The 23,864-nt window shown below is 46.1% G+C and overlaps 1 protein-coding gene across 1 annotated transcript in view; it reads left to right on the top strand.

Moving 5' to 3' along the window:
• Window positions 1-22,789, top strand: part of LOC137315776 (zinc finger protein 84-like) — a 142,039-nt gene extending 119,250 nt beyond the window's left edge. The window contains exon 6 of the mRNA XM_067980265.1: window positions 21,928-22,789. Coding sequence (XP_067836366.1) covers window positions 21,928-22,596 — 669 coding nt within the window. The 3' untranslated portion in view covers window positions 22,597-22,789. The remainder of the gene's footprint in view (window positions 1-21,927) is intronic.
• The last annotated feature ends 1,075 nt before the right edge of the window (window positions 22,790-23,864 follow it).

Below are 23,864 nucleotides of genomic sequence, written 5' to 3'. Positions count from 1 at the left end.
TCTCAACTATTTACAATCTATATCAATGACTTGGATGAAGGGACCGAATGTGTAGTTGCTCAATTTGCTTATGACATAAAGGTAGGTAGGAAAGTAAGTTGTGAAGGGGAGATAAGGTGTCTACAAAGGGATATAAATAGGTTAATTATGTTGAGTGGGCAAAAATCTGGCAGATGGTGTATAATGTGGGAAAATGTGAACTTGTCCACTTTGGCAAGAGGAATAGAAAAGCAGCACATTATTTAAATTGAGAGAGATTGCAGAACTCTGAGGTACAGAGGGATCTGGGTGTCCGAGTACAAGAATCACAGAAAGTCAGTATGCAGGTACAGCAAGTGATTAGGAAGGCAAATGGAATGATGTCATTTATTGCATGGAGAATGGAAAATAAAAGTGGAGATGCTTTGCTACAGTTGTACAGGCATTGGTGAGGCGACATCTAGAATACTGTGTGCAGTTTTGGTCTCCTTATTTAAGAAAGGACATAATTACTTTGGAGGCGGTTCAGAGGCGATTCACTCGACTGATTCCTGGGATGAGGGGGTTATCTTATGAGGATAGGTTGGACAAGTTGGGCCTGTATACACTGGAGTTTAGAAGACTGAGAGGTGATCTCATTGAAACACATAAGATCATGAGAGGACTGGAATGGGCAGCTGCTGAGAGGATGTTTCCCCTTGTGGGAGAGACTAGAGAGACTAGGACCACAGTTTAAAAATATGGGGTCACCAATTTAAGATGGAGATGAGGAGATTTTTTTTCTTTCAGAGGGTCGTGAGTCTGTGGAACTCCCTTCCCCAGAGAGCGGTGGAGGCAGGGTCATTGAATATTTTTAAGGCTGAGTGAGATAGATTCCTGATTATCAAGGGAGTCAAATGTTATTGTAGGCAGACGGGAAAGTGGGGTTGAGGTCACAATCAGATCAGCCATGATCTTATCAAATGGCAGATCAGGCTCGAGGGGCCGAATGTCCTCTTACGAGTGAGGAATATGCCGCGCCATGAGGTTACAGATTGTGCTGGAATATAATTCTGCTGCTGCTGCTGACGGCCCCCAGCAACTCATGGATTCCCAGTTCGTATGTTCATATGAGAGATTAAGGGAGGATAGGAGGGCAGTGAACTCAGAGAAGAGAGAACATGATGAGTTGAGATGGAGATTGAAATCACCGAGGATGAGAAGTCGCTCGGTGCAGAGGCTGAGGGAGGAAAGCAGTGAAGATATCTCGGTGAGAAACTTGGCGTGGGATTTGCGTGGCTGTGGAGAACGAGGATTTTATAGGAGAGGTGAGAGGAGCGGAACAGACTGAGATGCTCAAAGGAGGAGAAGGTGCCAGTGGAGTAGGGGGTCAGACATTGGAGTGATTTGGTGATAAGATGCACACCGCCACCGCGGCGGTCTGGGCGGGTCAAGTGATAGATATAACCAGGCGTCAGGCTTAATTAAGGGGGAAAGTGTCATCACCCGTCAGCCAGGTTTCTGTCAAGGCCATGATATCGATGCAATCATCCACAGTAAGATCATGGATCGCAAGGGCTTTGATCACAAGTTAACGGACATTCTGGAGGGAGATGCGGAGAGGGGCGGCGATAGCTGATCCGGTGGCAGAATCGACAGTGTTAGCGCTGGGAGGGGTGAGTGGGACAGGAAGGTTAGCCCGCAGCGGATACGTTGGGTTGGAAGGTCGGTGAGAGAGTCGGAAGGGGCAGTTGGTGTTACTGCTCATAAGGAGGTAGCGACGAGTGTCTCAATGGGCCCTTCAGAGGATGTCAAGAGAGGCACAGAGGGAAGCTGTGGGATTATCTAAGAGGGAGTCAAGCCTGGGATGGCGGTCGGAGAGTCGGAAGGTGGAGGAGTGCTGAAGGGTTGGGATAGGGATTGGGGGGCAGAGTACCCGAGAGGAGAGAAATGAAAGGAGGCATGACGACAGGAGGGAGGGGCCTAGGACGAGTAAAGAGAAAAGAAGAAAAAAGGGGAAATAGAAGCGATGGGCTCGGGTCTGGAGCGGCAGCAAAAACACACACGTGAATGGACACAGGGAAACTCAAGTTACATAGGCGCGGTTACAGAGCAAGATTGGGATAGAAATGTCCTGGTAATAAACAGAGAATAGAGGCGACAATATGAGGGAGAACAAAGTTATAGTCAGTGATCCCGTGGTGGGATAAAGATGACGTAGATAGGGTGCAGTCAGCTTGGAGCATCAACGAACTGATGTCCTGGTTCGGAGACAGGAGCGGAGGGAGAGAGAATCCAGAAGCTATTTGAAGTATCAGAGAAGGCACTTCTGGAGGTATTTCCGTGAGAATGAAGAGCCCGGATGTGTGCAGAATCGATCGCGGGGCAGAAAAACGGTGTCGAAGTTGGAGGTCATTGTAAGATCCAGAAGCGGTGGAGAGATGGACTCCGGCCCAGGAGAGTGAATTTCTGGCCAGGAATTCTCACTTCAGTAAAATAAAACCGAAAAACTAGTCGGACCAATGGGACAGTCATCAGGTCAGCAGATAACAGCAGTGGTCGGGGTTGGGCTGTGGACCAGACAAAGTTACCTTAAAACTTAAGCAACTGAACAGCAGATCAGAGTCACAGCAGCTGAGTCTTGCAGTGTCGTCCAGTGGAGAAGCGTCGTCTTGACGGCAGAGAAGGCCAGGAATTTGGAATCCAAATTTGAGCAAAGATCCAGCGCTGACCGATGAATTCAAAGAGCAGGCATGTTCGGGAGATGGGCAGTGGGCCCAGGTAACTTTAAACTTCTAGCTTAAAATTGTAATTAGGGCTAAAATGAACGCACTCTTGGAGCCAGGGGAACTTAAACAGTGGAAGAGAGGAGTTTGGGGGAGGAAGGACAAAGGATGGCAACGGATGGTCAAGGATACAGTTGCAGAGTAAAGGAGCTCCCTAGGGAGCAGCCAAACCTGGGCAGGATCTTCGCCTCAAGAATGTCCGGGTAATAGAGGAATAGGTGATCAATGTATCTTTACTATACCCCAGGTGTTTCGTGAATGGGACAGCAATCCAGCACCACAGTCACAAGGATTTATCTGCAGTTTCAGACTTACTTCCCTTTGGTTTAAACTTCCCATCGATGCTACTGCACGGAGTCACAGACAATGCCTCGCGCCTCTTTGTGGAAGGCGGCAGACACTTGTATTCCTGGTAAATGTGGAGGAAGATCATTTAAAGTGGGATTAATCTGTCCGTCAGACTCATCTTCGTGGACACAGGAGGGCGGCTGGTGGGCGGTGACCAATGATGGGAGAATAATGGGCGGTCAGTGTGTGTCCCATTTCAAAGACAATCGCTCGTTCAAGAGGAAAACCATTCACCAGGGTTAAAAGAAGTTACCATTGTTGGAAAATAACTGTGGTTCTATGTGGGTTTTAGCATTAAACAATGAAAATATGGCTATTGCAGGCATCATGGGTAAGTGGAGTTAGCTTCGGAACATGAGGAGGCCATTCAGCCCCTCGAGCCTCTATTTTTTTTCTTTTCCAGTATTTATCCAATTCACTTTTGAGAGTTACTATTCAATCTGCTTTCACCATCCTTTCAGGCCGTGCATTCCACATCATTACAAAGATCTGCATTAAAACAATGTTTCTTCATGTCGCCTCTGGCTCTTTTGCCAATCACCTTAAATCTGTGCCCTCTCGTTACCGACCCATCTGCCAATGCAAACAGTTTCTCCTTGTTTATTCTCTCAAAATTGTTCATGATTTTCAATACCTCAATCAAATCTCCTCTTCACCTTCTCGGCTCGAAGGAGAACAATCCCACCTTCTCCAGTCTGTCCACATAACTGAAGTCCCTCATCCCTGGTACCATTTTCGTAAATCTCTTCTGCACCCTCTCTCAGGCCTTCACCTCCTTCCTCCTGTGTGGTGCACATAACTGAACACAATTGTCCAGCTGAGGCCTAACCAGTGTTTTATAAATGTTTAGCTTAACTTCCTTGCGTTTGTACTCTATGCCTCTGTTAATAAAGCCCAGGATCCCATGTGCTTTTTCAACAGCCTTCTCAACTTATCCTGCCATCGTCAAGGATTTGTGTACATAACTCCCCAGGTCTCTCTGTTCCTGTACCCCCTTTAAAATTGTACCATTTCGATTGTATTACGTCTCCTTATTCTTCTGAACAAAATGGATCACTTCACATTCTCTGCATTAAATTTTATCTGCCATGTGTCTGCCCATTTTACCAGTCTGACTCTGTCCTCCTGAAGTCTGTTACTATTCTCCACATTGCTTATTGCATTCCTGAGTTACGTATCATCCGCAAACTTTGAAATTATACCCTGTACACCTAAGTCCAGGCCATCAATGTAGATCACATAGAGCAATGGTCCTAACACCAACCCCTGGGGAACACCACTGTAAGCTCCCCTCCGTCCTGCAAAACAACCGTTCACCACTACTCTCCGCTTTCTGACCATAAGCCAATATTGTATCCACAATGCCACTGTCCCTTTAATTCCATATGCTTCAATTTTGTCTATTAAGTGGTACTTCATGAAAAGCCTTTTGAAAGTCCATATTTACAACATCTAACACACTGCCCTTATCAACCCTCTCCATTACTTCATCAAAGAACTCAATCAAGTTAGTGAAACGTGATTTTCCGTTGACAAATCCGTGCTGACATTCACTTATTAGCCCATACTTTTCCAAGTGCAAATTAATTTTGTCCAGGATTATTGTCTCTAAAAGTTTCCCCACCACTGACGTTAGGCTGATTGGCCTGTAATTGCCGGGTTTATCCCTCTCCCCTTTATTGAACAGGGTTATAGCAATTGTGTTCCTCCAATACTCTGGCATTGCCGCATATATAAGGAAGATTGGAAGATTGTGGCCAGAGCCTCTGCAATTTCTACCCTGACTTCCCTCAGTCACATAGGATGGATCTGGTTCGGATCGGGTGATATTTCTATTTTGAGAGCTGCCAACCTTTCAAGTACCTCCTCTTTACCTATTTTTGCCCTATCTGATATCGCTACTACCTCCTCCTTTACTGTGACAGTGGCAGCATCCTCTTCTCTCTTGAAGACTGATGCGAAGCATTCATTTAGTACCTCAGCCATGCCCACTGCCTCCACAAGAAGATCTCCTTTTTGTCCCAAATCAGTCCCACGCTTCCTTTGACTGCCCTTTTACTCATTGTTTTATCAGCCCCAGGTATCCTTACTGACCATTGTATTATCAGCCCCAGGTATCCTTACTGACCATTGTATTATCAGCCCTTATGTATCGTGACTGACCATTGTATGATCAGCCCCCATGTATCCTCTCTGACCATTGTATTATCAGCACCCATGTATCCGTCCTGACCACTTTATTATCAGACCCCATCTATTCTCACTTACAATTGTATTATCAGCATCAATGTATCCTTAATGACCATTGTATAATCAGCCCCCATTATCCGTACTTACCATTGTATTATCAGTCCCATTTACCCTCATTGACCATTGTCTTATCAGACACCATATGCCCTTATTTATCATTGTATTATTAGCACCCGTGTACCCACACAGACCACTGTATTATCAGTCCACAGGTAGCATTACTGACCATTGTATTATCAGTCCCATTTGAACTGAATGCCCATTGTATTATCAGCCCCATGGATCAACATTGGCCATTGTATGATGAGCCCCAAATATCCTTAATGTAGATTGTTTTATCAGACCCCGTTTATCCTTACTGACGAATGTATTATCAGCCCCATATATCCTTCCTGACCATTGTATTATCAGCTTACTGTATCTTTACTGACCAGAGTATTATCAGCCCCCATGTATCCTTACTGACCATTATATATTCAGCCCCACCTATCCTTCAGGACCATTGCATTATCAGCCCCATGTATCCTCACTGAACATTGTATTATCAGCCCAATGTATCCTCACTGAACATTGTATTATCAGCCCCATCTATCCTTAATGACCATTGTATTATCATCCTTCGGTATCCTTAGTTCCCATTGTATTGTCATCCTCTTGTATCCTTACTCACTATTCTATCATCAGAGTCATGTATCCTTGAATTATCAGCCCCCATGTATCTTTACTGACCATTGTATTATCATCCTCCGGTATCCTTACTGACCGTTGTATTATCAGCCCCCATGTATCCTTACTGACCATTGTATTATCAGCCCCCATGTATCCTTACTGACCATTGTATTATCAGCCCCCATATATCCTTACTGACCATTGTATTATCAGACCCCGTGTATCCTTACTGACCATTGTATTATCAGCCCCCGTGTATCCTTACTGACCATTGTATTATCAGTCCCCATGTATCCTTACTGACCACTGGATTATCATCCTCCGGTATCCTGACTGACCATTGTATTTTCATCCTTCGGTATCCTTTGTTACCATTGTATTATCATCCTCTTGTATCCTTACTCACTATTCCATTATCAGAGTCATGTATCCTTGAAGACCATTGCATTATCATCCACCTGCATCCTTTCTGACCATTGTATAATCAGCCCCGTGTATGCTAACTGACCATTGTATTATCATTCTCCTGTATCCATACTGACAATTGTATTATCAGACCCCGTGTTTCCTTAATGACCATTGTATTATTATCGCTCATTTATCCGTACCTACCATTGTATTATCAGCCCCATTTATGCTTACTGACCATTGAATTATCAGCCCCATGTATCTTTACTGACCATTGTATTATCAGCCCTCATGTATCCTTACTGACCATTGTATTATCAGCCCCCATGTATCCTTACTGACCATTGTATTATCAGCCCCCATGTATCTTTACTGACCATTGTATTATCAGCCCCCATGTATCTTTACTGACCATTGTATTATCAGACCCCATGTATCCTTACTGACCATTGTATTATCAGCCCCCATATACCCTTACTGACCATTGTATTATCCGCCCTCATATCCTTACTGACCATGACTTGATCTGCTTCTATCCATCCTTTTTTGTCTTTCGCACATTTGTTAAGTCCAACCCAGAAACTGATTTGAAAAATCCTGAAATTGCAGGCTGAATTCATATCACAGAAGTAATCTGAACTCTGTCAGTAAAGCTGCTCTCTCTTCACATCAGTACTGTAAGACTGCGGGATTCATATTTTCTTCCTTCACGATGTTTTTTGAAGTAATATTTCGAATTATCGATACCATCACTTCATGTCAGTAAACTACTTGTTTACCCATAATAGAGTGATGGTGTTAAGGGATTAATCTAACCTGTTTGTTCAGTGACTGTAATTAATGTCAGTCATTGTGTCGTTTAATTGTCTCACTGGAGAGTTCCCCCAAGATATGAATAGGGACTGTTTTCAAGGCGTCACATCAGAGTGTTTGATGCGGCTCTGCCTCCAGGTCAAACAGTGATCATTGGATCTCAGAGATGATGAAAGAATGTTCTGGTATGTTCCAACTGAACTTCGGATTTTGTGGGCAATTATTGATGTACAAAAGATTTACTATCCGCTCCTCGCTGCTGTTGGTGTTCCTGGTAAGTCATTATTTCAGCAAATCATTCTGTAAACCATGATTAACTGTATTTACTGTCCTTGTCCTTTAGACGCGGTTATTAATTGTATTCAGTGTAATCCTCTTGTTCAGTGTCTGGTGATGCACCTTGTTTCCTTCATGTAACATGTGAACAGTTGCCGATTCCCTGCTCCCAGACCAATGAACAGTCTGTCCTTTTCATTACTTTTCATCACTTTCTTAAACTGATAGTCATTTTTATCGGATTCAATGCTAATTTTACTGTTGGCTGTAAACAAGGAAGGTTGTTAGAGGATTCTCTTTATTGAACAGTTTGCCCTCTGCTCTCTGCACTGAACCCTAGTGTCGGATCAGAAATATGTGTTCACAGGCAACAGGAGTTTTAAGGTCTGCTGGTTATAGTTAATGACACTGATCTGTGGAAACCAGCGCTGACAGTCAGATCACCAATACACTCTGAAATATTGGACAATATCCAATAATGATTCAGCTCCAGGCAGCTGTCTTACTTTCAACCGTCTCTCGCTCTACCTTATGGTCACTGGTGGTGGATGGTCAGGACAGGCTTTAAACTATAATATATATTCCAGTAAATTATTTATTCAGTTATGTTTGAGTTGATTTATTTCCACTGTTTTCATTTCGTCCCGTTCCCGTGCGCCACATTACAGGAGATCTCAGTGAGTTCCACATGGACTATCTAACATCTACTGTTGATGCGCATTGGGATATTTTACGATGTTAAAGGCGCTATATAAATGCAAATTGTTGTTGTTTGTTCCGTTATGTTTGAATTGATTTATTTCCTTTGGTTTTGATTTAATCCCATTCCTTCAGATCACTTTGAAATTCCCAACTGTTTCACCTTTGACCCTCCATTCGCCACGGTACTTCTGCAGCTCAATCTCACCCTCACCTCCACCTTTGATACCCTTGACCCCAGTCAACCCCTTACTCTCTCTCACCCTGTTCGTTCTCCTTGGCACGACTTCCATCGTTGCTCCTTAAGGTCCAAGGGACGCAGATTTGAACAGTTATGGCGCACATCGAGATAAGCCATTAATCGCCAGATCTCGCTGGACCTCATCAAGTACTATCGGGTCCTGCTCTCCTCTGTTAAAACTGCTCACTATTCCAGGATCACCCTGGAATGCGAAGATGTCCCGGCTTCTCTTCACTACAAACCGTCTTCTTAAACCCCTCTCCCCTGTCCCCTCCACCCTCACTTCCTTCAAGTGCGAGGAGCTCATGGATTTCTTTGTCACTAAGATTGAGACCATTCATTTAGCTGCCTCTGCCGCTTCTCTACCTTCCTCCAGTCCACCGAGCCAATCTTCCCGAAAGTCCCCGCCCCCCAGCCCTAACCCTGAATCCACATCTTTCTCTTGTTTCTCTTCTATCTCCCCTCATGCCCTCTCCGAGCTCATCTTGACCATGAAACCAATCTGCTGCTCCCTCGGCCCTTTTCCCACTGAACTGCTGACCACACAACTTCCCTTCCTGATCCCCATGCTAGCTGATATTGTAAACGATTTTAGGGCCTGGACAACAGTCAGTCAAAGATGTATGTTGTAGGTTCGTTAATCAAAGTGATTATTTAATGATTTACATAATTCTTACACGCATCAAACAAATCAAACAATACATTCAAGCTTAAAACCAAGGATTTCAGCACCAAGGCAGAAGAGTGATCAGCTCGCTCTCTCTCTCTCTCTCACTTGTAGTTTTCTTCTTTTGTTGTTGGGCGTCCTTCCTCCAGGCGAAGCTTCTTAAGGTTCCTCCAACTATATTAAAGAGTCTGCCACGATGTCCCATCTTTATATGATTTTGCCAGTTGGGGTGTGAGTAAAAGTTAAGAGAAGTCCCATTTTGGCCACTCACACACTAATGCATTGATAATGGACTGTTGGCTGGGCCAATCAAAACCATGTGACCCCAGGTGCGGCCTTTCCACCGTGTGAAATCACCGTGTGAAACCACCGAGTGAAACCACCGTGTGAAATCACCGTGTGAAACCACCGAGTGAAACCACCGAGTGAAATCACCGTGTGAAATCACCGTGTGAAACCACCGAGTGAAACCACCGTGTGAAATCACCGAGTGAAACCACCGAGTGAAATCACCGAGTGAAACCACCGAGTGAAACCACCGTGTGAAACCACCGAGTGAAATCACCGTGTGAAACCACCGAGTGAAATCACCGTGTGAAACCACCGTGTGAAATCACCGAGTGAAATCACCGTGTGAAACCACCGAGTGAAATCACCGTGTGAAATCACCGTGTGAAACCACCGAGTGAAATCACCGTGTGAAACCACCGTGTGAAATCACCGTGTGAAGTCTCCAACAGTCTTTTCCCCGTGTGAAACCAGGTGTAATCAACTTGAATTGTCTTTCCCAAAGATTTCAAACTCTCTCAGGACTGTTTTTCCAAGTTGCTGTTTGTTGAGGTTCCTATCAGTTGTTTTGAGAACCAAAAGCCTGTTCGTAGCTTCTCGAAGTTTCTGCACATTGCTGCCTTTGCAGTTTAAACTTACAATGTCCGAATGTAATATCTAAAGGGGCAAAGTTAACTCTTTCCTTCCCGGTTCTCTTTTGTCTGGTACTGTCACGTTCCTTTCAAATCTGCCGTCATCACCCCATCCTCAAAAAAACCATCCATGACCTCTCTGTCCTTGCAAATTACCGCCCCCGTCTCCAACCTCCCTTTCCTCTCCTGAAACTTGTTGTCACCTCCCAAATACATGCCTTTCTTGCCTGAAACTGCACCAGTAACCTCTCCAATCAGGTTCCCGCCCCTGCAAAGCGCGGAATCGGGCCGAATCAAAGTCACAAATCACATCCTATGTGACTGACCGTAGTAAACTATCCCTCTTCATCCTTTGACACGGGTGACCACACCATCCACCTCAAACGCCTCTCGTCCGTTGTCCAACAGGGTGGGACTGCCCTCGCCTGGTTCCATTCCTATTCATCCAGGCTTCTTCAGAGAATCTCCTGGATCGGCATATCTTCCCGCCCCCGCACCGTTATCTCTGGTGTCCCCCAAGGAACAATCCTCCTATTTCACATCTGCAAGCTTCCCCTCGGCGACATCCTCCGAAAGCACACTGTCAGATTCCAGGTGTACACTCACACCCAGCAGTACCACAGCACCGCCTCTCCCGGCCCCTTCACTGCCTCTGGTTTGTCAGACTGCTTGTCCGGCGTCCAGTCCTGGATCAGCAGAAATTTCGTCCATTTAAACATTGCGAAGACTGTAGACATTGTCTTCGGCCCCGATCACAAATTCCGTTCCCTCGTTACTGAATCCATCCCCCTCCCTGGCCAGGATCTTAGGTTAAATCGGACCAGTAGGCGTTCTACTTCATCTCCTAACCCAAGGTCACTGAGCCCATTGTAACTTCCAACTGCCGACCCATGACAGGCCCTGGATTGGAGCTGGGGCCTGCTGGTGGTTTTGGTTTCCTTCCACACCGGGGCGGTCATTTACAACAAACCCTCTCCGCAGCAGAAAGTTCTGTCACAAGGAAAGTACATACGAACGTAAGAAATAGGGGCAGGAGTAGACCATCCGGCCCCTCGAGCCTGCTCCGCCATTCAATAAGTTCATGTCTGATCTTCGAACTCAACTCCACCAGTAATTAGATTCTGTCCCTGGATTCAATAATAACGCTAAACATTTCACCCTGAATTCCACCAGGCTGCTGCTTTTACTCTCAGTCTGAAGTATAATTCCCTGTTTTTCTCTTCCTTACAGTGAACTTAGTGACGATTGTGATCCTGTCTCGAGGAAGGTGCGGTCTCTCCAAATGTGTCACCCGTTACCTGGTGTCCATGGCAGCGGCGGATCTACTGGTCGTTATCACTGATCTGATATTCAGGCAAATTCCTATTCTTTATTGGACTCAGTTTCAGTTCATGTGGGCCTTTAAAGTGTGTAATATCCACGCCGTCCTGCTTTACGCAGCCACAGACTGTTCTGTCTGGTTCACGGTCACTTTCACCTTTGATCGATTTGTGGCCATTTGTTGCCAGAAGCTGAAAACAAAATATTGCACCGAGAAAACGGCGGCTGTGGTTCTGGGAACAGTGAGTGTGCTGTTCTGTGTGAAGAACACTTTCTGGTACTTCATGTATGGAGATCAATATTGGATGAGTAATGATCCCTGGTTTTGTTTTGTATCAAATGATATTATTTACTCTCAGGTGTGGTCAGTAATTCAATTCGTTCATTATGTTGTAACCCCATTTGTTCCATTTGTTCTGATTCTGCTCCTCAATGTTTTAACCGTCAGACACATTTTAGTGTCGAGCAGAGTCCGCAGGAGACTCCGGGCCGACAGCAGTGGGGAGAGTCCCAGTGACCCAGAGATGGAGAAGAGAAGGAAATCCATCATTTTGCTGTTTGTTATATCGGCGAATTTTATCCTGTTATGGGCGGTGTTTCTGTTGTATTTTGTATGGTACCGATTATATGTGTTAGACTTTATTCCTGTGTATCTCCCTAAATTTGTACAAGAACTGGGATTTATGCTCCAGCTCCTGAGTTGCTGCACCAACACGTGTATTTATGCCGTGACCCAGACTAAATTCAGAGAGGAGTTGAAGAATGTGGTGAAATATCCCTTTACTGGAATTATTAAATTCATTAAATAATGAGAAGACTTTCCATCATTACAAGGTGTTGGTCTGGTGTTCTGCCCAATCCCCTCATCTCTGTGATACAAACACAGTGAGGCCGGTTTACATCCTTCACCGCCCTGATTTACTGACTAACAGGGACGGTAGAGGTGGGGAAGTCCGCGGAGCTCAGTCCCGCTTGATTCCTGCTGGTTTTTAGCCCCGCTCAGTCCTCTGGTGCGGCCTGGGGCGGGTGTATGAAGCTCCCGTCCGCCAGGCTCTTGTTTCATGTGTTTACACAAAGCAGGCGGGCGGGGCACACATGCAGCCCGTGGTGTGAGGACCAGAGAATCATATTTTAATAATCATTTAACGTCTCCTTAGGAACAGAGGAACAGGAGTCGGCCAATCAGCCCCTCGAGCCTATTCCTCCGTTCAATTAGATAATGGCTGATCTGTATCTTAACTCCATTTACCCCCTGGTTTTGCAACCCTTAATACCCTCGCCCAACAAAAATCTATCAATCTCAGTTTTGTAATTTTCTATTGACCCCCGGCATCAACAGCTTTTGGGGGAGAGGGTTCCAGATTTCCACTCCCTTTGTGTGAAGAAATGGTTCCTGACATCACCCCTGAACCTCTCATTTTAAGATTATGCTCCCTTGTCATGGACTAGCCCACCAGAAGAAATAGTTTCTCTCCATCTACCCTATCAAATCGTTTAATCATCTTAAACATCAATTAGATCACCCCTTAATCTTCTATATTCAAGAGAATGCAAGCCTAGTCTGTGCAACCTGTCCTCATCATTTAACCGTTTAACCCCGATAACAATCTGGTGAATCTGCGCTGCACCCCCTCCGAGGCCAAATATCCTTCCTGAGATGTGGTGCCCAGAACTGAACGCAGTCTCCAGCTGGGATCTGACCAGAGCTCTGTACAACTGGAACATAAATTCTACCCTTTTGTATTCCAGCCTTTTGTGATCAGGCCCAACGTTCCATTAGTCTTTTCAATTAGTTTTTGTACCTGTCCTTCAGCTTTTAATGATTTCTGTACTTCGACCCCAAAATCTCGCGGCACTTCCACAGTTCCCAACTTCTCGCCATTCAGAAATTACCCTGATCTTTCTTCGGACCAAAGCGGATGACCTCACACTTTCCAACTTTGAACTCCATCTGCCATAGTTTTGCCCATTCACTTAATCTATCAATGTCCCTTTGCAACTATCTGCTCCCATCTACAATATTTATTGTGCTACCTGACTTGATGTCGTCAGTAAACTAAGATATACGCTTCGATATTCCTTCATCCAAGTCATTTATAAATACAGTGAAAAGCTGCGGTCCCAGTACAGTTCACTGTGGACACCACTAGTCACATCCTGCTGATTGGATTACAGACTCATTAAACCTACTCGCTGTCTTCTAACTCCGAACCAATTCCCTGTCCAAGCCAATAGATTGCCTCCAATTCCATGTACTCTCGATTTTATTCATAAACTCCTTTGTGGAACCTTATCGAACGTCTTCTGAAAGTCCATATAAATAACATCCAGAGGCACGCCATTGCCGACCACATTAATTACCTCCTCAAAAAATTTAACTAGGGGTTCATTCGACATGACTTACCCTTTACAAATCCATGCTGCTCTCTCTGATCAGCTCCAATTTTTCCAGATGCTCAGTCACTCTGTCCCGAATAACAGATTCCACCAACTTCCCCACAATTGATGACAGACGAATTGGTTTATAATTTCCTGCTTCATCTCTACTTAATTGAAAACTATTTGAACAATGCGTTGATGTACAGGGAATAAAGTGGTGATGTATCGGGTATCAGGTGGAGATGTACAGGGTATAAAGTGGTGATGTACAGAGTGTGAAGTGGTGATGTACAGGGTATAAAGTGGAGATGTACCGGGTATAAAGTGGTGATGTACAGGATATAAAGTGGAGATGTACAGGGTATAAAGTGGTGATGTCCAGGGTATAAAGTGGAGATGCACAGTGTATAAAGTGGTGATGTACAGGGTATAAAGTGGTGATAAGATCATAAGAGACAGGAGCAGGAGTAGGCCATTCGGCCCCTCGAGCCTGCTCCGCCATTCAATGAGATCATGGCTGATCGGATTTTTCCCTCAACTCCACTTTCCCGCCCTTTCCCCATATCCTTTGACTCCCTTGCTGATGAAAAAATTGTCTAACTCAGCCTTGAATTTATTCAATGACTCAGCCTCCACAGCTTTATGGGGTAAAGAATTCCAAAGATTCAAGACCCTCTGGGAGAAGAAATTCATCCTCATTTCCATCTTAAATGGTCGAACCCTTATTCTGAGACTATGCCCCCTCGTTTTAGATTCACCCATGAGGGGTAACATCCTCTCAGCATCTACCCTATCGAGTCCCTCAGAATCTTGTATGTTCCAATAAGATCTCCTCTCATTCTTCCAAACTTCAATGAGTATAGACCCAACCTGTTCAATCTTTCCTCAAAAGGCAACCCTTACATGCCCGGAATCAACCGAGTTAACCTTCTCTGAACTGCCTCAAATGCAGGTATGTCCTTCCTAAAATAAGGGCACCAGAACTGTACGCTGTGCTCCAGGTCTGGTCTCTCCAGCACCCTGTGAGGTTGTCGAATGACTTCCCTGCTTTTATACTCCATCCCCCTAGAATTAAAGGCCAATATTCAATTTGCCTTCCGGATTACCTGCTGCACCTGTATGTTGACTTATTGTGTTTAATGTACGAGGACACCCAGATCCCTCTTTACTGCAGCAATTTGTAGTATTTCTCCATTCAAATAATATTTTGCTTTTTTTATTTTTCCTCCCAAAGTGGATGAATTCACATTTTCCCACCTAATATTCCATCTGCCTAATTTTTGCCCATTCACTTCACCCGTCAATATCCCTTGGCTGACACGTTGTGTCCTCATCCCAACTTGCTTTTCCACCTATCTTTGTATCATCAGCAAATTTGGACACAAGACACAATGTTCCTGCATCCAAGTCATTGATAGATATTGTAAATAGGTGAGGCCCCAACACAGATCCCTGCGGCACCCCACTAGTTACAGATTGCCATTTTGAAAATGACCCTTTTATCCCGACTCTTTGTTTTCTGTTAATTAGCCAATCTTCTATTCATGCCAGTATATTACCACCAACAACATGAGCTCTTATCTTGTGCAGTAACCTTTTATGTGGCACCTTATCTAATGTTTTTTGGAAATCCAAATATACTGCATCCATTGGTTCCACTTTATCCACCCTGCCCGTTACTTCCTCAAAGAACTTTAATAAATTTGTCAGACATCACTTCCCCTTCATAAGACCATGTTGACTCTCCTTGACTGTAGTTTGATTCTCCAAATGTCCTGCTACTACTTCCTTAATAATGGATTCTTGCATTTTCCCAAAAACAGATGTTCGGCTAACTGGTCTGTAGTTATCTGCTTTCTGTCTCACTCCCTTCTTGAATAGGGGTGTCACGTTTGCGGTTTTCCAATCCGCTGAGACCTTTCCAGAATCTAGTGAATTCTGGAAAATTCCGAACAATTCATCCACTATCTCTATATCCACTTCCTTTCAGACACTCGGATGAAAGCCATCAGGTCCAGGGGACTTGTCAGCCTTTAGACCCATTAGTTCACCACGCACTTTTTCTCCAGTGATAGTGATTGTTTGAGGTTCCTCACTCCCCTTTGCCCCTTGATTTTCTATTATTATTGGTCTGTTATTAGTGTCTTCCACTGTGAAGACTGATACAAAATATATGTTCAATTTCTGTGCCATTTCCTTGTTTTCCATTATTATTCTCCCAGTCTCACCCTCTAAGGGACCAATGTTTACTTTCGCTACCCTCTTCCTTTTTATATACTTGTAGAAGTTTTTACTGTCAGTTTTTATATTTTTTGTTAGTTGACTCTCATCATTTATTTTCTCCCTCTGTATTATTATTTTCGTCATCCTTTGCTGGTTTTTAAATTTTTCCCAGTCTTCATGCTTACCAGTAATCTTTGCCATGTTGTATGCTTTTTCTTTTAACCTGATACCATCCTTTACTTCCTTATTTAGGCATGGTTGGTTCACCCTTTTTGTGGAGACTTTCCTCCTCACAGGGACATATGTTGTTGCGAGTTATAAAATATCTCTTTAAATGTTTGCCACTGCTTATGCACCATCATACCATCTAACCTGTTCACCCAGTCCACTTCAGTCAGTTCCACCCTCATTCCTCTATAATTGCCCTTAATTAAGTTTAATACAATAGTTTCAGACCCAAGATCCTCGCTCTCAAACTGGATGTGAAATTCTGTCATGTTATGATCGCTAACCCAAGGGTTCCTTTACTTTCAGATAACTAATTAATCCTGTTTCGTTACCCATTACCAGATCCAAAATGCCCTGTTCCCTGGTTGGTTCCTCGACGTATTGGTCTAAGAAACAGTCCATAATACACTCTATGCACTCCTCCTCAGGGTTATTTTTTTCCAATATGTTTTGTCCAATCTAAGTGAAAGTTAAAATCGCTCATGATTATTGCATTACCTTTTCTTTACAAGCCCCCCTGATTTCCTGATTTCTATTTTGCCCTGCAGTGTAGCTACTGTTCGGGGGCCTATATACTACTCCCACCAGTGATTTCTTTCCCTTGCTATTTCTTACCTCCACCCAAATTGATTCGACATCTTGATCTTCTGAGCCAAGATCATTTCTCACTGTTATACCAATTTCATCCTTTATGAACAGAGCTGCCCCACCACCTTTACCTTTTTTCCTATCCTTCCGCAATGTTAAATTACCCTGAATATTGAGCTCCCAACCTTGGTCATCTTGCAACCACGTCACTGTAACGGCCACGAGATCATACCCATTTGTTTCTCTTTGTGCCGTCAATTCATCGATCTTATTATGAATGCTGCTCGCATTCAGATAAAGAACCTTTAATTTTGTCTTTTTACCATTCTTTCCTACCCCGGTCCCATTTGCTCGTGTTGTACGGTCTGTCCCTTCCTGACACACTCTGTTTGTCATTACCCCCATCACTTTCCTGCACTACTTCCTTGTCTTTTCTCTTTATCAATCTAAACTTCGCCCCACCTGCGTCCTCCGCCCCTCTATTTGGTTTAAAGCCTTCTCTACCGCCCTAATTATTCGTTTTGCCAGGACACTGGTCTCAGCATGGTTCAGATGAAGACCATCCCAAAGGAACAGCTCCCTCTTTCCCCAGTACTGGTGACAGTGCCCCATGAATCGAAACCCACTTCTCCCACACCAATCATTGAACCACACATTCATCTCTCTGATCTGATTTACCCTGTGTTAATTTGCTCGTGGTTCAGGTAATAATCTGGAGATTATCACCTCTATGGTTCTGCTTTTTAATTTAGTCCCTCGCTGCTCAAACTCCCTCAGCAGAACCTCTTTCTTAGTCCTACCTATGTCGTTGGTACCTACGTGGACCACGACAACTTGATCCGCCCCCTCCCACTCAAAGTTTCTCTCCAGCCCTGAGGAGATGTCCTTAACCCTGGCACCGGGTAGGCAACACAGCCTTCGGGACTCTCGCTCTTGGCTGCAGAGAACAGTGTCTATCCCTCTAACTATACTGTCGCCTACGACAACCACATTCCATTTTACTCCCCCCACTTGAATGGCCCCCTGAACCACGGTGCCGTGGCCAGTTTGCTCATCCTCCCTCCAGTCCCTGCACTCGTCCTTCAAGAACCTCGTATCTATTGGACAAGCGCAGAGGCTGAGGCTCCTGCAATGCTACCTCCTGGATCCCCGTACCCGCCTCACTCGCAGTCACACCCTCCTGTCCCTGACCACGTGCCAATTCTACAGTATTAAGACTAAGGGGCGTGACTGCCTCCTGGATCAAAGTGTCCAGGTAACGTTCTCCCTCCCTGATGCATCGCAATGTCTGCATCTCAGACTCCAGCTCCTCAACTCGGAGCCGAAGATCCTCGAGCTGCAGATACTTACCGCAGATGTAGTCGCCCTGGACAAAACTGTCCAGTAGCTCCAACATATTGCAGCTGCAACACATCTCCTGCCCTGTCATAACATTTTATTTATTTAATTGATTACTACACTGCCCATCAAATTATTTTTAGGTTGAACCAAGTACTGGCCTTGTTTAATTTATTAAATTAAGTTTATTTTTTTAAAATGCAGTTTTATGCTGTAAGTTCCTGAGCCCACAGTCCTACGAAAGAAGAAAACAGAAGAGATACTCACCACCAACCACCGAACTGTCTTACCTGGGACATCACACTGCAGTTTGGTTTTGTTGTTGCTGTGACCCGCTCTCGGTCCGCTCCGCTTTCCTCTCCGCTCCGCTCTCCTCTCCGCTCTCTGTCCGCTCCTCTCCCCTCTCGGTCCGCTCCTCTCCCCTCTCGGTCCGCTCCTCTCCGCTCTCGGTCCGCTCCTCTCCGCTCTCGGTCCGCTCCTCTCCGCTCTCGGTCTGCTCCTCTCCGCTCTTGGTCCGCTCCTCTCTGCTCTCGGTCCGCTCCTCTCCGCTCTCGGTCCGCTCCTCTCCGCTCTCGGTCCGCTCCTCTCCCCTGACTAATCAAATGCACCTCACTCCTTACTGCACTGAATCCCCTCACTCACCAAATTCCCAATTATAGACTCTGTCGAAACCAGACTCCGTCGATAGCTGCTACTCCGTGCTCCATCACTCTAACTTGTGGTCAGGATTGAGGATTGGGGTCAGTGGTTCGGGCTGGTGGGTAGGATTGAGGATTGGGGTTAGTGGTTCGGGCTGGTGGTTAGTATTTATATGGCTGGTCCAGTTAAGTTTCTGGTCAATGGTTTCCCCCAGGATGTTGATGGTGGGGGATTCGGCGATGGTAATGCCGTTGAATGTGAAGGGGAGGTGGTTAGACTCTCTCTTGTTCGAGATTGTCATTGTCTGGCACATGTCTGGCGCGAATATTACTTGCCCCTTATCAACCCAAACCTGGATATTGCCCAGGTCTTGCTGCATGCGGGCTCAGATTGCTTCATTTATCTGAGGGGTTGCGAATGGAACTGAACACTGTGCAATCATCAGCGAACATCCCCACTTCTGACCTTATGATGGAGGGAAGGTCATTGGAATAAAGAAGGATAAGGGGGAAGATCCTGTCTCTTTCATTCTGGTTTACAGATGTACTGTCTCTTTAAAAAGCCGGAGAAACATTACCGTCCCTTTAAAAAGCCAGTTGACTGTCACTGTCCCTTTAAAAAGCCTGATGAATGTTACCGTCTTTTTAAAAGCCTGATGCATGTTACTGTCCCTTTAAAAAGCCTGATGAATGTTACCGTCTTTTTAAAAAGCCTGATGCATGTTACTGTCCCTTTAAAAAGCCTGATGAATGTTACCGTCTTTTTAAAAAGCCTGATGCATGTTACTGTCCCTTTAAAAAGCCTGATGAATGTTACCGTCTTTTTAAAAAGCCTGATGCATGTTACTGTCCCTTCAAAAAGCCTGATGAATGTTACCGTCTTTTTAAAAAGCCTGATGCATGTTACTGTCCCTTCAAAAAGCCTGATGAATGTTTTCCCACCTGTTAGCACTAACGACATTGTGTTCTTTTTATTTTTATTTATTAACTACACTGTGTTATTCACCCATTACTCCCCCCTCTCTGTCCTGAATTGATCCATTTGTTTGAAGCCACAACAGAAAGGTCCAGATTTCTCCTGGAGTTTGATTTCAATCAGGTTTAAAAATGTTGCAGAGTTTCAGCCAATGAGGGAGATCCGGGCTCAGCCCCGCCCACTCGGTGCCGCAAGTCCCGCCCCCTCACTCACTCCCATTGGTTGGAGGACCCGTACCCGCTCGGTCCTCCAGACCCGCCCCCTCTCTTCCTATTGGCCGGGAGCTCCCGTCAATCACCCGGGCAGTGTGAGCTGAGCATGCGCTGCGGGCGGATGGCGACTGAGGGAGAGGCGGAGGGGAAAGAGCTGGAGAGAGCGGGTTAATAAAGGGCGGGGATCGCAGGGCCCAGAAACACCGAGTGTAGGGCCCAGGACCCGAGAGAAAACAGGCGGCATTATCCCCCCTCCATTACCCCCCCTCCATTATCCCCCCTCCATTATCCCCCCTCCATTCTCCCCCCTCCATTCTCCCCCTCCATTATCCCCCCTCCATTATCCCCCCTCCATTACCCCCCCTCCATTATCCCCCCTCCATTATCCCCCCTCCACTATCCCCCCTCCATCATCCCCCCCTCCATTACCCCCCCTCCATTATCCCCCCTCCACTATCCCCCCTCCATTATCCCCCCTCCATTATCCCCCCTCCATTACCCCCCCTCCATTATCCCCCCTCCATTCTCCCCCCTCCATTATCCCCCCTCCATCATCCCCCCTCCATTCTCCCCCCTCCATTATCCCCCCTCCATTCTCCCCCCTCCATTACCCCCCCTCCATTCTCCCCCCTTTTCCCCCGTTTGTGACCCGTCGGTTCAAGCGGAAACGCAGCAAGCGGCCCGTGGGCCCCGCGCATGCGCCAAACTGCAGGACTCTCAGGGAGCGTCTGCAAACGATGAGAAACGGTGACGGTAAAGGAGCGTCTGCAAATGAAGGAGAAAAAGTGATGGGGTGAGGGAGTGTCTGTAAATAAAGGAGAAATGGTGATGATCTGGGAGTGTCTGCAATTGAAGGTGAAATCATGATGCATCAGGCAGCGTCTGTAAATGAAAGAAAAATAACAATGTGTCAAGGAGCTTTTTTGTCGAAGGAAAATCATGATGGGTCAGGGAGCGTCTTTAAATGATGGAGAAATCATGTTGGAGCAGGCAGCTTCCGCAAATGAAGGAGAAATCATGCGTCAGGGATCGTCTATAAACGAAGAGAAATGGAGACGAGTCAGGGGGTGTTAGAGAAACATACTTACCTATTTAACACGCAGGCTAAAAATCAACATAACAAAAATATAAAGACAAATCATCAGCAATATTATATCAGCGCTTTTCATCAGTTCACTTCAAGGCAGTTTGCAAAGCTCTGTTGCCAGTCTGATTAACCCTTTCCTTAAAGAGAGACAACTCCTGCTACTTCCCCCTCGACCATGTCCCCACCACTGAACATCATCAATTCTCAGAACGTTACTGACCTCATCTCTTCAGGAGGAGAAACCAGTCATTATAGAACTTAACCCAGTCAGAGTCAGCACCTTCAGGGGAGGAGAGAGAGAGGAACCAGTGAGTGTAGAACTGAACCCAGTCAGAATCAGCACCTTCAGGGCAGGAGAGAGAGGGGAACCTGTGAGTGTAGAACTGAACCCAGTCAGAGTCAGCACCTTCAGGGGAGGAGAGAGAGGGGAAACAGTGAGTGTAGAACTGAACCCAGCCGGAGTAGTGGGAGTGAGAAAACTGGATATGGAGTATGGAATTTAGAAATGGTGCGATGGGTTTGGATTTCAGCAGAGGGAGGAGGGAGAGTGTGTGGGACGGGGATTTACAGCTTTGGGGGAACAAGAGATGAAAGAATGTTCCATTGAAACTGGAATTGTCTGTTCTGAATTTCTATCCTGTATTTGCAGTGATGACTTTTGTAAACTCCTTTTACAGGGCACTAGAAGGGGAGGATTAACAGACCAGAAACTCAAATCAAACATCACGTCAAGATCTGATAGAGACACTCGATTCATCAGGACCTGAATATCATCGGCCTTTGAGTATGGAAGGAAAAAGCACCATTCACAGAGGGGAGAGGCCGTGGGAATGTGGGGACTGTGGGAAGGGATTCAATTGCCCGTCCCAGCTCGAAACTCATCGACGCAGTCACACTGGGGAGAGGCCGTTCATCTGCTCCGTGTGTGGGAAGGGATTCACTAAATCATCCCACCTCATTGAACACAAATTTGTCCACATTGATAAGAGACCGATTAAATGTTCTGAGTGTGAGAAGAGCTTTAAAAACACAAAGGATCTGTTGACACACCAGCGAGTTCACACTGGGGAGAGACGGTTCACCTGCTCCGTGTGTGAGAAGCGATTCACTCAGTCTTGCCACCTACTGACACACCAGCGAGTTCACACTGCAGAGAGGCCGTACCTCTGCTCTGTGTGTGGGAAGGGATTCACTCAGGCTTCCAACCTGTTGAGACACCAGCGAGTTCATACTGGGGAGAGGCCGTTCACCTGCTCCGTGTGTGGAAGCAAATTCAGTTTTTCAGCCAGCCTCAGTAAACACCAACTTGTTCACACCAATAAGAGACCCTTTAAATGTTCTGACTGTGAGAAGAGCTTTAAAAGCACTAAGCATCTGCTGAAACACCAACGTACTCACACTGGGGAGAGGCCGTTCACCTGCTCCGCATGTGGGAAGGGATTCACTCAGTCATCCCACTTGCTGAGACACCAGCGACTTCACACTGGGGAGAGGCCGTTCACCTGTTCCGTGTGTGGGAAGGGATTCACTCAGTCATCCCACCTCCTGTCACACCAGCGAGTCCACAAGTGACTGCAGTGGTTGGATTCTGCTGCTATTGCCGCTGTTAATCACATCCAGGACTGAACCATGTTCATTTTCGCAGTTGGGGATTGTTTCTGCTGATGTTAATTACATGTAGCCGTGGTATCCAGGGAAGGGATCGGTAACACGCTGCAATTTAATATTTTGATACATGTGAAATAAATCAGCTTTGCTTCAAACACACAGTTTGTCAAGTCCTTGAGTTCTCCAAGGTAAGAGGAGACTATTTGACGTCCTGTTACCCACTGTTCCATTTTTGGGTCGTTTCTCCTTTCTAACTCTGGATTATTTCAGTTCTCATACCTTCGGTTACTCTCATGGACAAGTCCCAGCTCCCCATACCTCCCAGATTCCTTCTCCTAACCTCAGTATCCAGGGAAGGTATCGGTAACAGGCCCGGGATCAATAAACACTGAACCCAGTCTGTTAATTACTCCACTGTAGGGGTGAGGGCTGTAACAGGTGAGTGTGATCCCCTCCCCAACCAATGTGTGACGCTTCTGCAGTCAAATATCTTGCTGCCACTCACTGTCCCGACTCAAGGGTGAAGAGTTGCCACTTAACTGGTCTTGGAGCTTGACCACAGCCTGTGGATCTGTGACCCAAGTGGAAGTCGGCACCTTCAGTCGTGGTGAGAAACCCCCTGTGAGCAGAGTGAGAATAAAATAAATGAGGCACTGGGACCCTGAAGCCCCGCCCACTCTTTGTTCCTGGTCACTGGGACCCTGAAGCCCCGCCCACTCTTTGTTCCCGGTCGCTGGGACCCTGAAGCCCCGCCCACTCTTTGTTCCCGGTCACTGGGACCCTGAAGCCCCGCCCACTCTTTGTTCACAGTCACTGGGACCCTGAAGCCCCGCCCACTCTTTGTTCACAGTCACAGGGACCCTGAAGCCCCGCCCACTCTTTGTTCCTGGTCACTGGGACCCTGAAGCCCCGCCCACTCTTTGTTCCCGGTCGCTGGGATCCTAAAGCCCCGCCCACTCTTTGTCCCCACTCACAGGGACCCTGAAGCCCCGCCCACTCTTTGTCCCCACTCACTGGGACCCTGAAGCCCCGCCCACTCTTTGTTCCTGGTCACTGGGACCCTGAAGCCCCGCCCACTCTTTGTTCCTGATCGCTGGGATCCTAAAGCCCCGCCCACTCTTTGTTCCCGGTCACTGGGATCCTAAAGCCCCGCCCACTCTTTGTCCCCACTCACGGGGAGCCTGAAGCCCCGCCCACTCTTTGTCCCCACTCACGTGGAGCCTGAAGCCCCG

The sequence above is a fragment of the Heptranchias perlo genome, unplaced genomic scaffold (genome assembly GCF_035084215.1).
Source record: "Heptranchias perlo isolate sHepPer1 unplaced genomic scaffold, sHepPer1.hap1 HAP1_SCAFFOLD_56, whole genome shotgun sequence".
NCBI lineage: Eukaryota > Metazoa > Chordata > Chondrichthyes > Hexanchiformes > Hexanchidae > Heptranchias > Heptranchias perlo.
This window is presented reverse-complemented; position numbering and strand designations above follow the sequence as displayed.